General features: G+C 44.4%; 1 protein-coding gene across 2 annotated transcripts in view; it reads left to right on the top strand.

Annotated features, from left to right (window-relative positions):
• Nucleotides 1-21,058, top strand: part of CD247 (CD247 molecule) — a 56,665-nt gene that overhangs the window by 34,424 nt on the left and 1,183 nt on the right. Inside the window, exons 2-7 of one of the 2 annotated variants that reach the window (XM_069849919.1) lie at nt 12,928-13,034; nt 14,464-14,517; nt 15,910-15,993; nt 16,706-16,741; nt 17,736-17,792; nt 19,681-19,722. In XM_069849919.1, the coding sequence (XP_069706020.1) occupies nt 12,928-13,034; nt 14,464-14,517; nt 15,910-15,993; nt 16,706-16,741; nt 17,736-17,792; nt 19,681-19,722 (380 nt within the window). The remainder of the gene's footprint in view (nt 1-12,927; nt 13,035-14,463; nt 14,518-15,909; nt 15,994-16,705; nt 16,742-17,735; nt 17,793-19,680; nt 19,723-21,058) is intronic. The other variant, XM_069849920.1, reaches the window with a different exon arrangement.

The following is a 21,058-nucleotide window of genomic DNA, read 5'->3' on the forward strand; positions in this document are numbered from 1 at the left end:
ATGAGGCTACTGCAAAGCATCTCAAGGTAATATTTGTCCCTAGTACCTTCCCTCTTCCCTTCTGTCATATAATGAATACGCACTAAATCCAGATGTGAACAAATTATGGACTAATCAAAGTTAATCTCAAGAAAAGCATTTGTTTTAAGAGGGAACAGTGTTTTGTTTTATACAAGCTCATGCATTATCTGTGCAGCCCAGCTGTGTGTGATGTACTTTTAGTAGTGCAATATACAATAAACCGTTCTGTGGCAAGAAGAAATTTTAATGGATAGAAGCAGAAGTATTTTCACAGAGAATGCATAGCAAGAAAGTCTAATGCTAAGGATCCTTTTCATGTTTAGGAGAAAATATATATCCTGTGGGCATTTGATCACCTGGAAGGCTTTCACCCCATCCAATGGCTCTGCAACTACCCTTTCTAACATGGTGTTCGAATGAAGTTACCTTAGCTACAAGTCTTATGACAAACTCCATCTCAGCTGTACATAGAAAGTAAACAAACAGTTTCCAGGCAGTCTTATCTGCACATCTTACGTCTGCACATCTCAGAGGGTTCCTGATAAGGCTTTTCCTGGGGAGAGAACAGGATATTTAAAGTAAATACTTCAAAATTTTCACCCATTTTAGAAGGAGCATTAAAGATCTTAGAAGAAAATGTTTTATGAGATTGACAAGCAATTTGATTAGTGTATGGATCATGCAATACATAATTCTACACTTACAAAACTAGTAAGAGTGATAAAAATCAGAATGAATATTATATCCCGTCTTTAGTGACCGTTTCATATATGTGCTCTAAAACTCTAAGGTCTGAACAGAATTGTTCTGTAAACTATACCTCAAGAGTGGCTAAGGGATGCTTGTCTACATTAAGAGGCGAGGAACAAATACAAGGAATCAAAATGCTCTAGAAATAGCTATGACATTCCTCCAGGAAAAAAAAAAATCAAAAAACTAAATACTCAACAAACCAAAATCCAGTCCTAACCAACAAGACAGGATTTGTGTGTCTGATGTTTCTGCAAAATCTTTTCCTGAAAAATCCCAAAGTAGAGCCAATAGAGTAAATTCAGTTCTGTAGCCTAAATTAGTTTACATTGCTGATTTACTCACCTTTCCAGGTTCCTTATACTGATTTACGTGACCTAGACAGAGCTTTTCGGAAAAGGACTCCTCTGTTTCTACGTGCTTTACAAAGTATGATGTACACATACTAAGCTTCACAAATAAGATCAGCGTTGTAGCTGACAGCAATGTGCGCATTCTTATCAGCCTTATTTCCTAATGCGATCAACCTTATTCAGTCACTATCTCTATCAGTTAGACCATTCCCACTGAATTTTAACTGAGGGGTTAAGGTTTCAATCGGTGGTTATGTTTCTTCAGGTTTTACGAGGACTGATGGAGGGAGAAAAAGGAGGCAGTGCTGGCAAGGCAGCAGTACAAACTCAGCAAGGACTAGTTTGGTTTAGGCTGCCATTGACTGGCTGATGGACCTCCACAGCTGATACCACCGCTGGGCAAGGCTGGAGTTGTGTGACCTGCAGGGATGTGAGGACAGGAGGTTTGAGGCGTGTTCAGAGATGCTGGAATTTTATTATAATGTAGGAATAAAAATGGAGGGAGGAGAGGAAGGAGAGATTTGCATCTGGGGATATAAAACAGAAAATACAAATTAGTATGATGACTGATTTCAATAACTTCTTTTTCCCCTCTGTTTCTGCTGACTTAATGTATCTATAATTCAATTTGTTCTTGGTTTAATTCAAGTACAGATCAGCTTCTGAAATCCCATCTCTCTACCATCATGTGTGCTTGACACTATAAACATAATAGATCTTTCTGTGTTTGTTTTGGTGGACTGATGTCAAACTCTAGTACTAGCTCTAGTGGGTTGACTGGTGCCGTATGAAGTGCCATTTTTCTTCCTTTACAAAAAAAATCTGCAAGAACTCTAGTGTGTTAGTGTTCAAATGCTTTCCTCTTCTACCCCTCTGAAACCAGCACATTTAAGAACTGTATGAAATCTCAGGATCTTTCATGTGTTCCTGTTGTCATTCCATCTTTTTTTCAGCACACAGAACACAAGCTGGCCACTTCATCATGAAATACTTGAGGAATCCATGGAGAATTTATGGATAGAGGGAGTGCAGAATTTGGCCTGTGCTTTTCAGACTAGCTGACCCAGAGCATTGCTATAGATCACTAAAGCTTTGCGCAGTATTGGCTGTAATTATCACTAGCAAATTAACTCGGAAATTGAGCCTTCTTTGGTAAAGGATTTCATGTTATTAGCAGGTCTGCAATACAAGTTTAAATACAGAGCAGTTACCTGGACAGCCAACAACGTATAGCACTTAAAAATTTACAACTGCAAAAAAATAAATGCTTTTCCAGAAAGCTTACAATGTTGAGAATTCTCTGCTTTACAAAAAATAAATGCAATTTTAATACCTGTATTATACATCAATAACAGAATTGTGATTTATTATTTTCCTAACCCTGCACCATTATATTATTAAATTCGGTATTCTTCTTAATTTCAGTTAGCTTTGCTTGGAAGCTCTCACATTCCCTTTAGCACAATAGTTCTGACCAATGAACAACAATAGAAATGAACTACCAGAATAAATGTAAGACATGGCTTTAGACTTTATTTAATATTAGAAAAAGTAGTTTGATAGCTTATCTCTCTTAACACTTTTCGTTTATTAGTGGTGATGTAGAGATATATGTTAATGTGTATATTGACTACTGGCATTAACTCAATAAATTTTAATCCTAGCAGCAGGCACTGTAGCTGTGCATAAAGCATAGTTGTTTACTTTCATCTCTGTCACAAGCACTGACGTAGGAAAGTTTGAACTCTAACTGTAAACATGCAGCAGATTTTCTGCTGATGAGACCTTGAGGTCCCTTATCCCTCTTTGTTCTGCCTTTTCCACAAGTCTGTCTCTCCAAAGAGAAGCTTTTAAGAAGGCGCAAACTCCTAGTGTCTGAGATTTTGAAAGCACTTCAATATTTTTGACAGTTAAAATGTTGCTTTTGTTATTCTTATCTTATGGGTGGCAAAATAAAATTATTCTGTAATGTCATTAATAATACAGAAATTCTTTGCTCCAATTTCCTCCACCCCACTTTAGGAACGCTTTGCTTTTTAACAGTCTTTAATTTGGTCAAAATCTACATACAGGCGCTTCTTATCTGCCATTTCCTACCTATGTATGAGAGGTTATGTCTCAAAATACAGCCCACCCTTTTTTTTTTTTTTTTGATCTTATCCTGTAATGCAATCTGAGATAAGGTTTTCTAAAATTGGGTGTAGTCCCTCAGGTGGTTTGTAATGAAATGCAGTGATGGAGGCATATCAGCCACCGTTATATCACTTGACAGAGGAGCATGGGCCACTGCAGTGAGTTGTTAGTGAGGACATAAAGCTGTGCCCCACTCGCAGATACCCTTTCTCTTAGCAGTGTTTCATTTTGCCACCAAATTTATAGATGTTTAATCGCTACATATTATGAAAATGTGAACGCTCCCAAATTAGATGAAGCACGTTTCAGAAGTGGAAGAAGTGATTCCTTCTTCTCTCATGGGGAGTTTGTGAGAGTCCTTGGGGTTAGGGTTTGTTCCGAGACCCTTTGCTGAAGGGCTTCATCAAGGACCAGGAGAGGTTTGTTCAGATATTTCCATTTTGTGATAGCTTATCCGTTGGCTCTTTGTTATGAGGCTTGTGAAATGCTTCAGGCTAGGTGTCATTCTCAGAGTCAAATATTTCCCAACAGTATTATTATTATTACTACTAAGCTTTTGTGAGCAACCATGCAGAAAGAATATGCAGGGAATTAATACTAAACCAAACCCTTAATCAGCCTTTCTCTTTACTTGGTACACTGTAGCTGTAGCATGGGTTTTAGTCTGTGCATTTTCTAGCTGAGGCATAACATGACATGCTTGGCTCCCAACTAAGTGGGTCAGTGGCAGGGGATTGAAAACCCGCTTTGAAACATCACCTTCCCCGATGTGTGCAGCTACTGCAACGAATGGAGCCTCAGCCGTTGGGGCCAGTGTAACCATCTTCCTGCCTGATAACCTGAGGCTGCCGCTGCCTCTTTAAGATGATTTAACTGTTTCTCTGCTAGACACCAAGCTTCACTAGTAATTTCTTCACTCGGAGCAACTGAGAAGCCTTCTTGCAAGTGGATGTTTATTCACGGACGGCAATGAAAAAGTCCTGAGACTCTGCGAGTCCTAAAAAGGGCTGCTCACTGTTGTCCTGCTGGATGAGCTGACGTAAATCTTGCAACCTTTCAGCAGTTTGGTATATATCTACCTTCATCATGATTCAGTTTCTATATTTATCTGCTGAAAAACATTATAGGAGGAATGTGTTGAAAGCCTTGGATGACGACCACCTGTGTTTGCAAGATGTTCCTATAGGCTTGACCTAAAAAAGTGGACGGCTTTCATTGTTGCTGGTTTGGTGCCCTTCCTGACACTGACTCTTTTGTCATGAGTTAGATATGGTGCTATGAGTGAGCTTAGGTGGATCCTGGAGAAAGGAAAGGAAAACGGATTTCATCCCAATAGGTTTAGCTGTGATGAGTGTGCAATCGTAGCTTTGACCATACATCACAGACGGCTCCTGTAATCATTGCAGCTTTGGTCTGTGTTGGCTGCAACACAAGGAATTGCTCATGGACCAACTCAGGTCTGTAGCCTTGTAGCTGTAGTTCTCCCTCCAGCACCTCTACCCTTAGTTCACATTGTTGTGAAGGAATTTTCCTACTTTTCTTCTCCTGCAGCTGATCAAGAGTTGAAACTGAGCTCAGTCTGTGACAAAAATGTCCTTTAAGGCTCTTATTGGGCTTGTTTATCTCAGCACTTAGTTTGACATGAGCTGTGAAATCAGAGTAGTCCCCACTGCTCTAACACTGAGACAAGAAGAAAATGCACTAAGTCTGTGCTTACTGACTGAGTCTCAATGTTTTGTGCACAGATATTTCTATGACTTCATCACCCAGCTACTTTCCAAAAATAGCGATAGCCAGTGTAAGCTTAATGACTTTTGGAAGTCAGAAACCAGGTTAAAAGGGGGTGGGGGGGCACCCGATTGGAAACTGATCTTCATGTTATCAGTGTATTTGGTTACTGGAGCCGTTGACAATAAGCTAGCTGCAGGATGGTTAGAATAACCGTACTTTCACTGCTTTTTGTGAAGTCTAACTTAGAAGTGTTAATTTAAAGTGCTAGAGGAACGTCTTCCATGTCTGTGAGGTGTTCACTGAACAGAGAAACACATCTGATTGTGATCAACAGGCTCTTTTGTCTGACTTTGTCTCTTTCTTCAGCCTTGCAACATGCAGACCCTTTGGGATTCCCAGTAAGCAGAGGTGTGAAGACTGAATTATTTGAAGTAATCCTGCATTGTGTGTGCTGGGTTGTAGGAGCTATACGTGAAAAGGCCACCTAATAGTAAATCAATCTGGACTGAGTTGCTGTTGTGCGATGCACAGAGAGAACTGGTAGGGGAAGGGAAGGGACAAGTGATCTAGAAACAGCGTTTGAATAAGTCTTGACTTTTGGGACACTTAACACCAGATTGGGTTAGACAATAGAGAAGTTGTAGTGGGGAATGTCTTTTGCATTAGCTACATGTGTCTAATCTAAAGCCCCTATAAAATCTGGAAGAGCTACAGGGCTTGCATTTGTCCCCTGAGTTTGTGGAGTTTCCAGGTTCTACAATCACCTTACACTTCAGGAAAGCCCTTTGCACCAAGTTCTTGCAAAACTGAGAAGTGAAAGCAGTTGCTTTTTCTGAGAATGACTGGCTGTTTTGGTGAAGTGAGGAGTCCCCTTCCAGGATGAGCAAGGCACTCCTCTCCTTTCTGTTTCTGACAAGGCTCTGGAAAGGTTTGGAGGGCAGAAAGGTAGTCTGATTTAATGATATGTTCAACATTAATCTTTTTCACCCTCGGGCTGGAATGGTAGACCGTCTATTATTGTTTTTTTGCACGCATTGAGTCCTTTTTCCACAAATCAGATAGCTGTTGGAGGTATTCCTGTTTTGGTCCTGTTACAGTACACTGGACTTTTTATTAGAGTCACCATTCCACGATGTGCTAGAAAATCTTTGGACCTTTATGGCATTATATTTTCCTTCTTTTGATTCTATTTCTATATCAAATGGAAACTTGCATTATTTGAACATTGTGATAGTGCCTCTTTGAAAGGGATCCTAGCAGGAATAGGAAGGCATCACCGAGATTCGTATTGTGACCTCACATTTCCGTAATGTTAACATACTTTGGCATAAAAAAGTAGAAGTTAATGACCTGAAATACTTTCCTTTTTATAAATGTAATTATTCTGGCTGCCTAACATCTGATAGTGATCATATCAGCAGTTTGTTTCTTGGCTTTAAAGCTGAGGACAACAGCAAACCATAATGCTGGACTTCGTGGGCACAAACTCATTGTGGCCTTGCTGTGTTTCATAAATATGTGATGGTGCATTGGTGGCAAATTCGGGAGTCTTCCTTAGGACTAAAGGAACTGGTGGTGAGGAAGAGGAAAAAAAAAGGAAAGTAAACAGCTTTTAACTTTTTTTTGCCAAGGCAACTGGCTAGTATGAAAAGACAAACCTGGAAATTTCTTCAGGAAACAAGCTCACTGGCATTTGCTGTGGTGGGGTTATTGTATCTTCCTGTGATTAGAGCTTGCTGGCTTTCCTTGTGTGTCTTGGTTTTGCAGGTACAGTAGTGGGGCTGCTTTATGTTCAAAGCATTACTTGGCCCTGTAATCTTAATATAATTTAGTGATCAACAGGGCTATCTTTGGTCGATGCACAAAGAGTCGCTGCCTGCTGACTTCTCATACTTGGTTTGATGCGAGGGATGCCTTTCATTCCACTCATTTCTGTTACCAGCCTGCCATGTGCATCAGACCTGTTAGTATGCCATGCCCAGTGTAATCTAGTCTTTTTCTTCCTTCAGTTAATTTTGCTCAGATTTTTTCATTGATGTGTCCAGACAATGGCATAGAGGAACATCTTCCTTCCGTGAGGAAGGGAGGATTTGGTTTCTGCCTCTTCAGTCTTGGAGTGTCCCAGGTTTATTATTTATAAATAAAACCTATATATATATATATATATATATATATATATAAAACTACAGCTAAAGCCCAGAATAAATACATTCTTTATGAACAGAATTATCTCTTACAAATTTAGGTAGCTAATGTTTAGGCATTCAGTCTGGGCTGTCTCTTCAGATGCAAGCCTGTACACGCTTGAAATAAAGCACCATGCAGTGTGCTTGTCCTCCTTCTTGTTCTGCCTTGAGCCCAGACACTTACTTTGAGTTCAGCCTTCTGCTTTCTGACAGCAGCAGCGAGGCAAAATCCACCACACCCGGCCTCTCCCTGTGCTCAGCCTCCATAGAGAAATCTTGTGGGCACCTGACGTGTGGTGTGATGGTACCTGCAGCTGTGAAAGTCAGTCCCTTGGGAGTGTCTGGGAAGACAAACCTGCAGCAAGAGGTTTTTGGATGATAAGGGGTAAAATTAAGGTGAATTGCATGCAGTGACCGCGAGTCCCTGGGGTCACAGCTGGTGGAGGATGGGGGCATCTGAGAAATGCTGCCTGCTTCTCTGTGGCACGTACCTGTGATAAGGTCTCACTTGGTGGGAGAAGGTGCTGCAGTTTCTGCCTTTATACACCCTTGTATGTAACTGCAGTCGCATCAATAAATCTCTCACGCTGGAACTGCTTTTCATGGGCTTCACTGAGAAACTCGGCTTTAGGGAAGATAAAACTCTTCATTTATAACCATGTTACTGAATTTTGCTAACTGCTAAAAAACCACTAATAAAATTCTTTGATGAATCACTTAATGAGGGCCATGTGAGAGAGAACATTTCATGGTGGACAGATTTGATCTCAATTTACAAGTGGTTCAGCTTTTATCTTCTGTACTTCTTAAACTGTCACCAGGAACCATGATCTAACTCAATCCAGACAAATGCCAAAAGTGTTGAAGGGGGAAAATCCTATTTTAAAAATAATGCACGGGCATGTTTCAAGAGCCCAGGCCGCGTTTCAGTGGTTTGCTTTGGCAGATCCCACTGGGACTGTTGGCACTGAGCTGGTGCTGGGGCTCAGCCCCGTGGACTGGGCTCTGGGCGGTTGTGGGGCACGGCACCCACCAGTTGTGCCACATTTTGGAGCGGGGCAGATGCGTCTGGATGTGGTTTTGGGGTCTCCCCAGCTACCACCATGCATGGAGCAGGACAGCGGGAGGAAAGACGCGGGGAGATAAACCCACAGCCTCGTGCAGGGAAGCTGGTGCTGGGCTTGAGACAGCAGGTTAGAGCTGCTCTCCAAAACCGCATGGTGCAGGGCGAGCTGCCGCGCAGCAGCACCCGCAGCACGGCCTCCCTTGTTGGCCCCCAGGCTTCCTCTCCTTCGGCTACTGGCGTTGCTCTCGGTCTGTTGCTGCACGTCTTTTTTTTCTCACTTGCTTGTCACTAGCAGTTTCTGTGAATTGTCCTGTTTTTTTTTTTCACCCATGAACTATAAAAAGCCAAAGGCTTCAGGGGGTTGCTGTATGGGTGCTGCTGGGAGGCTGTGGGGCAGAAGGGAGCTGTGCAAGCCTCTGGTCTGGGGGTGTGCATGCATGGACCTGAGTAGCAGGTCATAGAAAGCAGGGCTGTATCACTGGCTGGGAGAAGAGAAGAGGAGGGGAAAAACAAGCCCAGGCTTTGGAAGGAGGAGGTGCTGGGAAGAAACTCCTGGGTAGCAGAAGCGCAGCCTGGGGAAGAGTCCAAATGATGGTGGCAGGCACCCAAGGTTTGGGATTGAGAAGGGATAGTAACCTTGTCACAAAACACTGTAGTAGTGCCCCCCTCACTGACCCCGCTTCCTTTCCTGCTGCCTCACCTGCTGTGGCTCTGCCGGTCCTCAGCCTGTCAGCTCCTTGCATGAGGCTTTCCACAGCTTTTCCTGTACAAACGCCCCTCAGAAATGTAAGTTGCGTAGTTCTTTCTGGTTTCTTCAACATCGTGGGGGTCTATGAGTAAATGTCATCCCCACTGTGCAATGGGAGATCTAGCTGTGCAGCTGCTTGCACAGGAGCACGTGGTGAGCAAGGCTAAGTGCAAACTTCCTAATTGTTATTCTTCCAGAGCTTGCTTCCCTCTTGAGTGAGAGCACCACTTTGACCTCATCCTTAAGCCCTGGTGTATTTGGGTACCTAGATGTCAGCTTGTGACTCAACTCCTTTTTGATGCCTGGAGAGAGAGATGCTGTTTGTCTGAGCCACGTTTAAGCAGCAAGCTTGACATCCTTTACAGTGTATTCCCTGCTGGCCTGTGGCATGAGCTGTGCCTGTACTTAGGCATCTTGCTTTAAAACTGTACTATATTTTACTAAACTGAAATTTGGACTGATAAAACTCTGCTAGATGAATACTGAAAAGGTGCCGTGCAACTTGTGGTGGGCCCTGGGTAACCTGTAAGGTTAATAGAGTGGGGATTATCAGTGAAATGTTTATCTTTTGTGCTCTGCTCTGCATGAAGCAGCTGAATGTGACGGCTCCCTCGAGCCCGGCGGGCTCACCTCTACCTAACTCCGGTCACCATCCCATCCACCGCAGCAGTGCGACCTTGGCCTCAGCCCCTCAATCCGTGGCTCTGGGCTGATGGGAGGTAGAGGGGACATTTCAGTGGTGCTTAAGGGACTGGCTTTCTTTATGTCCAGAGGCAGAAACCCCTCCTCTAGTGATTTAAAAACCTGAGTTGATCCTGTTCACATGTGTGGATGCTAGTGTTTTAACTGCCACTTGTTCATTACGCTTCGTATCTTTTTGACCTTTATTTCAAAAAGCTTCATATCTTCTGTCGTTTTCTCTCTTGCTTTCTAATCCAGAAAGCTATTGCAAAGGTTATTGTTCAGAAAGTGCTTTGTACATTTTTTTAAAATAGATGCAGAAATCAACCCTATTAGGGAAGGAAAACATGTGAACTACTTAATATTCTTGGTTTGTTTCTAGACGTTGCACTTTATCGTTGTCTCAATTCACATTTTTTTTCCAGAAACCATCGCAGCCAGACAGCGTCTAGCAGGATTTCCCTTATTAGGCATTTTAGTTCATTACCAAGGGTGCCGGAGGCCAGGCTGCACCAGATAAGCGCTGCACAGGCACCTGGTCAGCTCCACAGAGTCAGCCAAGGTCCATCACAACTGATGGGGAGCTAAGTCCCCTACACTCTTACTTGTCCTCCATAGTCCTCTACATCCTCTGCTTGAGTTCCTCTTGGTCTGGGGGATTTATTAGAACTGGAGAAATACCCAACTTAACACGACAGTGTGAACATGCCCTGCTTTGGTATAGGCTGAGGAGAGTCAGGGCCAGGATCCTCAAAGCCTTTTCCGGCAGCATCTCAGATACCTCCAGGCTCTCTGGCTCTGTGCTGAACTATTTACCTTCCTTACATAGTGTTTCTAATCTGGTCTCAGGACTGGAAAACCCTGAGCTGCTTGTGGGCACGTCCAGCTCAAGGCCAGGGGATGCTGGGGCAGACGGCTGTGCTGCATGAGAGCAGCTGAATTACTACTAGAAACAAATTGCCTCTGGATGCTGTACAGCTGTACTCCTCAGCACTGCATTTTAGCTACCAAGTCTAGTGCAATTCAAGCTGGTTTTGTGTTGAAACAATTCTGACATAAAATAGTATCCTGTGACTGTTTAGAAGAAAAACTCCAGGAAGATAATCTCAGCTTGTTTGTTGGTTTAATATACATCATCAGACAAATAAATAACTTAATCCCTCTGTCTCCATTCCCCCCATGCAGATGAGGTTTTATAATCCTGAAAAAAAAAATGTGGTGAAGGTTATTGTTTATGAAGTGCTTTGAACCTTACTTTTAAAATAATAGAAATGGAAGGGAAAAAGGAAAACCATCTAGGATCTTGATTTATTTCCATGGATTTGTTTCTAAACATGAGTTAGGAAAAAAAAAAAGCAAACTCCTAGTTCAGACAAGCAAACAATTCTACTCTTTGGAAATGCTGGGGGTTTTTTTCTGGTAGGCTTTCAGTGGGACCAGGGATTCTATCATCATCTGCTTGAGAACGGACGTTACCAGGTACTCAGGCACAGCTTTTCAGTCACACTTTATACAAACTGCACACTCGGGCAGCGTGAAAGGCCATCATTGTTAGTTTTATTTCTGTGAAGGAGGCTTCCTTGGGGTGATGAGCGTGCACTGCCTGAATGTCATCTGCAAGCTGCTTCTACTGAAATTGTCAGTATGGCCCAAAGGGCTGGGCAGAAACCCCAGCGTTCTGAATGGTCCCATGCTCCGCACTGGAGCAACTCAGCACCTTGAAGCACTGTACTAAGCATTTCAACTACCTTCCAACACATGTGGTTAACAGGAATTGCCATGCTTTGTTCACCTTAGGAAGGAGATGAATCATAACAATTCTTTTCAATTTATCTTCATTGAAGGGCATCACAGGCTCTTGATCATCTTCGCCTTTCTCTTTTTGAAGTCCCTCCAATTCTTTGTACAAAGCACAGCTTATATTCCTTTTTTAAGTGATTTTTTTTTCTCAATAACTGTGCAACGTAGCCTTTCCTTGGAGGTTGGTTCTGGAGCTGTTTATTTGGACTATGGTTAGACTTCTTGTCTTGAATTTTTTTATTTCAGATAATGTGGGAACTCACTATGTGTTTATGAACAGGTACAGGGGCAGTTTCATCAGTTCTAGCTGCTGAAAACAAACGATGTTTCTGTGCCCCACTTGATGAAGTTAGGGTACAAACATATGCAATATCAGCTAGGAAATGAACATCAACAGCTTCCAAGTACAAATTTTATTGAGCTTTCAATTAAGGCAGTAGCAGATTTTTCTCCTTCAGCAAAGTTTTAACATTTCTTTTAAAAACAAATAAAAAATAAAAATCTTTGAGGGGGGGAATCCTTTAACAAGAGACAGCCTGTTGAGACTCCTGTACAGAGGGACTTCAGGTTTATAACTTTCCTCTCAAACACAAAGCACTTTAGAGTGTCTCATGGATGTGTCCTGACATCTGGGGTTAAAAGTCTCTCTCTCACCTGCCCACAGTTCCCTTCTCATGATTAACGGCCTCCAGCATCCCCACATGAGGAGCTGAAGAGAAACCTCACAAAGACCCTGTAGCTTTATGGTTACAATACATAACCTGGGATACGGGAAAGGCACTTTCAAATGCCTCTTCTCAATAAAGTAAAGCAGAAATTTCAGCCTGGATTTCCAGCCAGCTATTGTGGTGTTGATCTTTCTTTTCATTTAAGATAAAATTTTGTCCTGAGAAGCCCTTCCCTAAAATTTTGTCCAAAAGGATGCATTTTCTCTCACATATACACGTTTTAGTTGATGAAGGAATCCCTATTAGGAGATTCTGCTGGGTTTTCCTGGACAACAAATTCTTATTGTGAGGCTTTCTTGCAGTGACTGCTGAGTTAGCCATCCTTGGTTATCTCCATGCAGATCCTGTGCTTGCTCCCTGGCCCATGCCTGTGAGCTGCGGGGAGCAGAGCCCAGACTCTGCAGGTGGGAAGCTCTGGGCGAAAACGCCCTTGATTAGTTGAGGGAGGTTGCAAACATTTCTGTCCTAGGAGATACTCCAACTCAGCTGGCTGGGCAGCCTGGTCTAAGTGACTCTGTTTAGAGAGAGGGTTGGACCTGCAGTGTTCCCTTCCAAGCTAATTAATTCTATAGTTCTTGTTAAAATTTCCATGTCCTTTGCAAATGGACAGACTGGTCCTCACACTGGCTATTTTTTCATGTAGTGCCATGTAGTGTCACCACGTTTATGTGTCAAGAACACGGTGATGCAAATGGCCTTGTTTGTTGATGTATCTGATGTTTCTGCACAGGTGCTGTACCAGTTCTTGGACTGACAGACCCAAGACTCTGCTACTTACTGGATGGATTCCTCTTCATTTACGCAATCGTCATAACAGCCCTTTTCGTGAAAACAAAGGTCAGTCTATCCAAACGCTGATGCATTTGTGCTTTGGTGGTGTGATCAAGTTTGGCTTAGCTGGAGAGTGGGGGTGGAGAGGAAGCGTAGCTCTTAAAATAAGATCTTTCTATCTTCTTATTTTATCTTCTTTGGTTTTGTTTTTTTGGGTTTTTTTTCCTCCTATTCCGGTGCAACCCTGAGCAGTCTCGGGGAGTTCTTTCTGAAGGCTCATGGATAGCGGGGAAGAGAGGAGAGTATTATGGTGCATTCTCATTGGAAAGAGAGGAGAGTATTTACTGAAAGTAAATTCAAGATAAATGCTGAGCTCACAAGGGGTGTATTAAAATGCCTCAAGAAGTCAGATATGTCTGATAGTACGAATTTGATGATGCAAATGGTATAACCCCAACAGCCAGGGGAAAGGAGTCACTGAGGTGGGACAGACACAACTTGATGGGTCGTTGTTACCATCCAGCAGCGGTGCCTCATCTAGGGAGACAGAGGCTTTAGCGCACTTCCACGAAAGAAGATAATGTAATGTGATGGAGAGCTGAGAGAACTTTCAGGGGGAGGGTGGTGTCAAAAGTAACATAGTTACTACAAATATGATTTTTAAAAAACAGTCAAGTTTATGCTGCACCTAAATACAAACCCTTCTAGAACTTTACTTTTAGTAAAGATTTTAACGTCTGTTAATAACTTAAGAAGGTTAAAGCAATACAGAGTGTCATTTGACACTGTTTTTTGAAAGGGCTGGAATACAAAGTAGCTGCTCTCGCTGACCTAAAACTGCTCCTTTTACCCGGGAGTTTCGCTTAGCAATTGACTGCTCTTCAGTATTGTGAGGAGCTGAGGCAAAGAGTGACTTTAGAAGGGCAACCCTTTACCTACCGGTTCATTGCCACTCACATGAACCTACTGTGGTGGCACTGCAGCCCCACGAGCTGGGTGCTGTTCCTCAGGGATGCAGGGATCCCCTGCACCCACTGAAACTCAGGACATCAAGGAACTTCACAGACAGAACTTTCACTAGAGGACTGGGGTCTCAGGAGGTGCTTTCTGTTGTGAGCTGTCCCAGATGCTCAGTTCTTCTTCACACAGTCTGCAATTATGATTTTATAGCCTGATAGAGCTACTTTGGATAGTGTAGGATTATGATAGAATAATGCAAAACGGACAGGTGGGGAGGGGATGAACCCAGGTGCTTTAGGGAGCTGTGAGCTGGTGTTATGTGCAAGTAGAATGGTTTGGCTGCTGGGAGCAAGCTGGCATACAGCTAAAAGTGTCAGTGCAGCAGCGGCTTGTGTTGCCTGAAGCCCAGTCAGCGGCACGGGTTGGCTGCTTAGGGGTTGCCCTGTTTGTGATGTGAGTAACTTCTAGAAGAGAGGGAACAAAAGGACTGAAGGAAGCCACTGTCTCTCTGCTCATGGCATGTTCTCTCTTCCAGCTTAGCCAGCCCTCTGACCCACAGCTGCAACCAGGCCAAGATGATCTGTATAATGTAAGTAACTACTGGGTCTGTTTGCTTTTGAATCTGCTGCCCAGACAGACCTTCCTCAGTGCTTAGAGATAGTGAACTGCCTGTGGATCAGAAAACCTTCGGATGCAAGCACTGTGTGCAGCACAGCAGCTGTAAGGAGGAAAGATAAAACCAGAGCAGGGCAGCTTCCCTCTGTCACTTTCCTGGCTGGATGCTAGAGAAATGGAGATTTGCTCCGCTGAGCTGAAGGCAGCCCAGGAGCCCAGCCCGGTTCAGAGACAGGGCTTGGTGCACCGCACCACCTCAGACACCTGTGAGAGCCCCACGTGTGTGAGGACACGGGGCTGTTATATAGGCACGTGCGCCCCAAGTTTGTGCCCAGCCCTCTGCGTGTGGCTTGCAGCTCTCACCGATGGCCATTCCTGGGGTGACTCGCAGGCACGTGGCTGCCCGTGTTGCTGATGTTATTTGATGTGGGCTGGAGAAAGGGCAAACGCCCAGTAATGCTGTGTTGCTGACTTTGGACAACTGTAGCTCTCGTATCATCAGGTGTGGAGCCTGAGTCATGACAGCCCAGCCCTCTCCATCCCCTGAGCTTTCCTGTTGCCTTGCAGCAGGAAACCTGCTGTACCAGCTCATGCCAGAGCCGTACTTCATCCTCTGTGCTCTGATCAGAGACAGATTCAGATGGCTTTTAAGGCAGTGAAAGAGGACAAAGACCCTGCCTGTCCTTCCTAGCTATGTTTCTCTCTCACAGCAGCATTACGCTCTAGCTATTTCTGCTATGTCGAGCTGCCTTTTGATTTTATTTTTTTTCCTCTCACGCTTTTGACTATAGCCACATCCTGTGATGAGTTCTGCTGTTTAACTGTGTAATGTATGAAGACTAATGCATTTTTTCCAGTTTAAGGAGTGTTGCCCATCACCTTTTCAGCAACACTGCCAACTGTGTTATGTGACCTGAAATCTCTCCTTTGCCGTGTTCCAAGAAAACTTTTCCCAGATAAGGAATGTGTTGGGCGTAAGGTTTCTATAGTTTCTTGATGCAGATTTAGACAAGCTACTCTGCAAGAAAAAGTCAGGCTTATGGATCTTCACCCCCCAGTGGGAGAGAAAACATGAAAGTCAGAGTTCCTCCCCCTCATGCTCGCTCCTTTTCAGCTCCTTTCTTCTTAAGAAAGGTTCTTAATGCAGTTTTGTGCCACGCAGACAACTCTGCCATTTCCATGGCTTAGTCGTAGACATTTTTGTTCACAGTTGCATTAAGGGTTAAAAATAATTTCTAGCTCAGTTAGTTATTGTACTCATGAAGTTGGACACCAAACTGGGTTCCCTTTCTTTTCCTGTGTTAAGTCGAGATCTGTTTTCTCATGATCGTAATATCCGTCACTGCTTTTTGCTTCCTTGTTTCAGAAACTGTCCCGTGGACAGAGAGATGAATATGATGTTCTGGGGGCCAAGCGAGGTGCAGACCCTGAGCTGGGTGGGAGACACCAGGTAACTTCCTCCCACACGCGCGCCTTCTTTCTTTTAATCTGGTTCCTTCCTTCTCACGTCAAACCACTGTTCAGACATGCCAGCAGTCATCGTGTGTTTGCTAAGCACAAAGGCCTTCCTGGAGAGCGAACGGCAAATTCTGTGTAGTAATTCAGGTGGCTGGCAGTGTGGCAGAGGCAGGAGTAAACCTTCCTCCCTTCCCTTTGATCTTCACTCCTTACGTCCCCCTTGTCACTTTGCTAAGAGCTTGCAGCCACCCAGAGTAAGAAGTGACACCCAGCCCCGGGGCGGATGTGGAGCAGGCAAGGCAGGAGTGGGTGTTTCAAGAGAGCTCGCTGCACGTGGTGCTGCGAAACAAGAGCCAACAAAGCAAAGCAGCAGCCAAAACAACCCTTTCTGCTGCAGAGCCCAACAGTTTCAAAGGAAAAGGGAGGGGAAACCTTCTTCATTGGCACATAGGGCTTGTCTGCAGGTGACAGCTGTAGGAATGGAGCAGAGAAGAGATAAGTCTTATCAATTATTAAAATTAATTTAATTTTCAGGGAACAAATGGTTTAAACAGAGCCTTATGGGTAGAGGCAAGGTGGGTGATAATGGGTACGGTCCATCCACAGCTGTAGCTGAGCCTTAGAACAAATGCAGTGGCACATACAAGGTGATGGGGGATGCTGGCAGCGCAACACGTGGGCAACTTTCTTCTTTTGTTTTACAGCAGAGAAGAAGGAACCCTCAAGACACCGTCTACACTGTAAGTAGAGAGAAATGGAGGGAGAGGATAGAGACGCATGACTAGAAATACGAGTGTATTTCATAGGAGACTTTTTCTCCCCCTACACAATTTCACCTTTGGTTCAAACTTAACAGCTGCTTTCAAAGATTTCTCTTCCCTTCTACCCTCTCCTTTTTGCTTAGAAAAGTTCTGCTCCTTTCTCCATGGTAGGAGAAAAACTTTGGCAGGTGGGAAAATAATTTAGATCAAGATACCTGCTGCTCCCTTTCCGTTAACCATTACTGTTGAGTCAACATTCGTCCCATGTGACTGACACTGCAGTATTTTATGTGCTTGTTCTGCAGCCTCTGACTGCTCTCTGGCAAAGGCCAAATGCCATTGCATCTAAGAGTGGCTGATTAGGAGCCTCTTCATTTAGTTCTCTGTGCTCTGAAGGATAGATATGCGAATGCTAAAGCTTGTGTCTTAACTTGGTGGTTGGTGTTTGCTGACAATAAATCTTGTTTCCAAGACTGGACTTTGTCATTACTGAGTCAGAGTCACTGATCACAGTTGGTCACAAGCATCTGGGAACTACTTCCCCACATGAAGGAAGGAAGAGCTCCTCTTTACTAACCTTCACCCTGCAGTGTTAGACTTGCCTTTTCCTTGGGCCCGAGGTGCACATTGGGGTTTGTCTCCTGAACTAATGCTGCTTAAAGCTTTTCTTTGGAGAGCTTTGATCGTAGTGTCTGGCAGCTGGTCTAGGTAAATGGCCTGGCTGAGGGTTGAGTTGTACTCATTAAAGCATTTGGAGATGAGGTTGTATTGATATGCTTTGCAGGTTTAATCGCGTGTAGCACCTACTTAAGCACAAATCAACTAAGTCCCACCACTGTCCTTTATTCTCTGGAATATATTGAAGTTTGGAAGGCAAGGCAGCCCCAGAAGTACAGACTTGGGGCTCAGTCAGTCACCCAGGGGCTGGCTCGGCTTTTCTAGTAACACGTTGGCTCTTTCTCTTTGTTTGCAGTCACTGCAGAAGGACAAGATGGGTGAGGCATACAGTGAAATCGGAATGAAGGGGGAGGTGAGTGCTACTTTCCTTCCCGATGAAAGCCTGGTATGAAAAATTCCTTGTGGCCGCTCCCTTCCAGAGCAGTAGCCCTGAACACGCAGCTGCCTTGCACAAGGAAGTCCCCCTGCGGCACCACTGAGAGCTGGCACCCATTTTGTGCAATTATTGGTGTGTTTGGTGCAGTAAATAAGATGCATAGCTATAGCATTACAGCAGCCGTAAAACAAAGCAGAGATCAGGCAGCAAGCTTTGTCCCATCAGTACTACTAACACAGCCCCTACACCAGCAGCGTCCCTGGGCAGATTGGATAATATCAAGAAGAAATATTTCAACTTCTGGACAGAACAATTCTGACCACAGCTGAGGAAGCAGAGGGCATGAGATGGGTGAGGAATTGTTGAGGGAAATGTCTGATTTCAACTATGGTGACGTCTGTGACCCAGCAACTCACGTTAGCTGAGCGTCCTCCTCCAGAGCAGTTCAGAGCTGGAGGTTCGATTTCCCCTCTATGGGCTGCTCTGCTTTATAGGCACAAGCATGCATTTGCAAGCTCCTCCTTGTGCCTTTCTCCAGGCAAGTAACAGGCAAAACATTTCTCCTTTCCCCACCTCCACTTTCATTTTTTTCAGAAGGAACGGATCAGTTCTGTCTCAAGCCGGCAGCAAATGGAGGGTTTTAGCTCTGTGCACCAGCCGCGGGGGGAGGGAAGCTTGTGTTGAAAAGAAAACATCCCTGTTTATAGCTAAATGAAGAACTGGTGTGACCACTCACATTCCATTTTATGTCAAAGTGCCTTGTGTGTAACCTCACATTTCCCTCTGAAAAGTGAAAAAAGGACATTTCAAAACAAAGTTTAGTGTTGAGAAATGCTGAAGCAACAACCAACGTTTCATCCCCCTCCTCCCTTTTTTTATTCTAATGCCCCTCTTCCATAGTCAAGTCTAGTTTACAAGCTACGGGTCTATGAAGTCTCACCATGTTTTTATGAACACTCCTTTGACTGGGAGGACAGGAACACCAAACCCTTTGCTCCATTCAAGACACTTGACCATTTAACAGGCCGCTGCAATTTTAATTGTGGCCAGCGCTACTCCTTGCCACGTGTTGGTGACAGAGTCCACACTCTGCAGTAGTGGCCAGCCATGGGGTTGGCGTGCTGGCCTCCATCCAGGGGGCTTTAGGCTCTGCTGTCCCTGCTTCTCACCTGGAAATTGCAATCTTGCGTGTAACGTGCCTGCCTTCCCTGGCAGCTGCTCATATCCCTGGGAATGCAGCAGAAGGGGGTGCAAGGAGGAGGTTTTTCTTTGTACCTGGCTGGTCTGAGTGGCCTTGTTTGTGTGCTCTGCTTGTACCACGACAGTCCCAGTCCCTATTTTACTGAATCCTGTGTGACTTTGGCCTCAGGCTGCCTTATCTCCTTTGAACACCTAGGCAGTTTACCAAGTGCATGCTGGCAAATCTACTCACCCATCCACTCACCCTGTCCAGTCCCTTGGACACCAGCTGACATGTAGCAACTCAAATTATGCAGCTCTGTTTCTTCCAGATGTGCCTTCAGTTCACAAAATAATCAGTGTCTATAGGAACGCTGCCACATCTCTGTGCATACAGCAAATCAAAGAAATAGCAGCATTATAACAGTACGACAGGAAAACATGTTAGCAAACCAAAATAATGTCCTTTTCTGTTTGTCATCCTCGCTGTTTTCTCCTCCTGCAGCCCTTGCAGCATGTCTGGGCTGGTCCAGCCCTATCAGGTGCTTTCCCTCCTGCGCAGAGGGTGTCCAGGCCAAGTGCAGCTGCTCACCCTCAGTACAGGACAGGAGAAGGCAAGGGTTTCTTTCCTTGTGTGTAATTGGAAAAGCACCCTTTAATCTATGCTTGTTTTTCTTTCCCAAAGCAGCAAAGGCGGCGAGGCAAAGGGAATGAAGGTGTTTACCAGGTAAGGCAACACATTGAGCACCTGCTCCCCTCTTCTGTCTTTGTGGCTTAATTGTAGCCTGTAGTTTCCTAGCTGACCACATTGTTCAGGATGCTTGATGAAGCAGAGCTTTCGAAGGGCCTTTCTGAGGAGAGGTACCCTGATTCAGGGCAAAGACCACACTACTAGTGCTGTGATAAAGCAGCTACAAGTTCGAAATACAACTGGCAGGAACACTTGTTCAGCGGCTCTGGCAAGAGAACCATTTCCCTAGTCTTTCCTCCTGGAGAACCACCTTTTGACAGCAGCAGATGGTGTGTACAGTTCTACCACCGAATAGTTTATTGCTTCAACGGAAACCTTCGGGTGGCCAAACAGCGGTCGTAACTCGAAGCATTGGTGGCTTAGTCCTTTTCCTGAGAGCGTGAAGAGCACAGCCTGGTCAGCACCTCCAGGCCCTTGGTGCTGCGCCGGGGAGTTTCACTGTTGCAAGGAGTCCATCATGGGGACCTACTGGGACCACCACACTTAATTGTTTTAAAATGCAATTTACTTCCTGTAGAAGCCTGTACATTGTCACTGACATGATAAAATTCAAATATGCATTAAAACGTTCTGATGCAGCACATGCCAGGGAGGCGGCTTATTTGTGGCTAATGGTACCTTTCATCCAAACCTGTTGACTGACAGTCCCAGGCAGCTGATGACAAGCACAATCTCACCAGTGTATTCAGTACCTCAATAAATATTCATAGCAGAGGAGTGAAGAGTAGGTAGTAGTTCTACAAGCAGGCACCACGTGTCTTACTAAACCCTCCCTCTGGAAGCCCCAGTTCCCTCTGCTCCGGCAGCCTCCTGGGCTGACCTGCGGCTCTGCCACTCTGCTCTCAGAGCAGTCGGTTCCACAACCGCAACAGGGATCTGTCACTCACATGTTGTAGTTCTTTTATCCCATCAGAGCAGGCTGGCAGGACTGCTGCATTGCAGGAGAGGCTGCGAGGGGATGCTTCCCAGGGTTTGCAGCCATCTACCAACTTACCTGGAGTCGCACCTGACTTCCCTAAGAAATTAAAGTGAAGTCCAGAGAGCAAAGTTCAGGATTTGACGTCTATGTATTTACTTAGCAGACAAAGTTGACTAGCGCATCTTACTAGTCCATAGTATGCAAATGAAATGTACTCTAAAGAGCTACATAAGGGGTCAGGATGAGTTGCGTAGTCATACATTCCTAATAGTTACTCAGGATGCATCTTGCCTTTAGGTAAGCGACAGCTATTGACACCATGCAAAGACTTAAGGAATCACTCATGAGTAAAAACCTCTGTTAAAAAAAACCAAAACAAATTATCACGCTGAG

Source organism: Phaenicophaeus curvirostris, chromosome 1, assembly GCF_032191515.1.
Source record: "Phaenicophaeus curvirostris isolate KB17595 chromosome 1, BPBGC_Pcur_1.0, whole genome shotgun sequence".
In the NCBI taxonomy this organism is placed as follows: domain Eukaryota; kingdom Metazoa; phylum Chordata; class Aves; order Cuculiformes; family Cuculidae; genus Phaenicophaeus; species Phaenicophaeus curvirostris.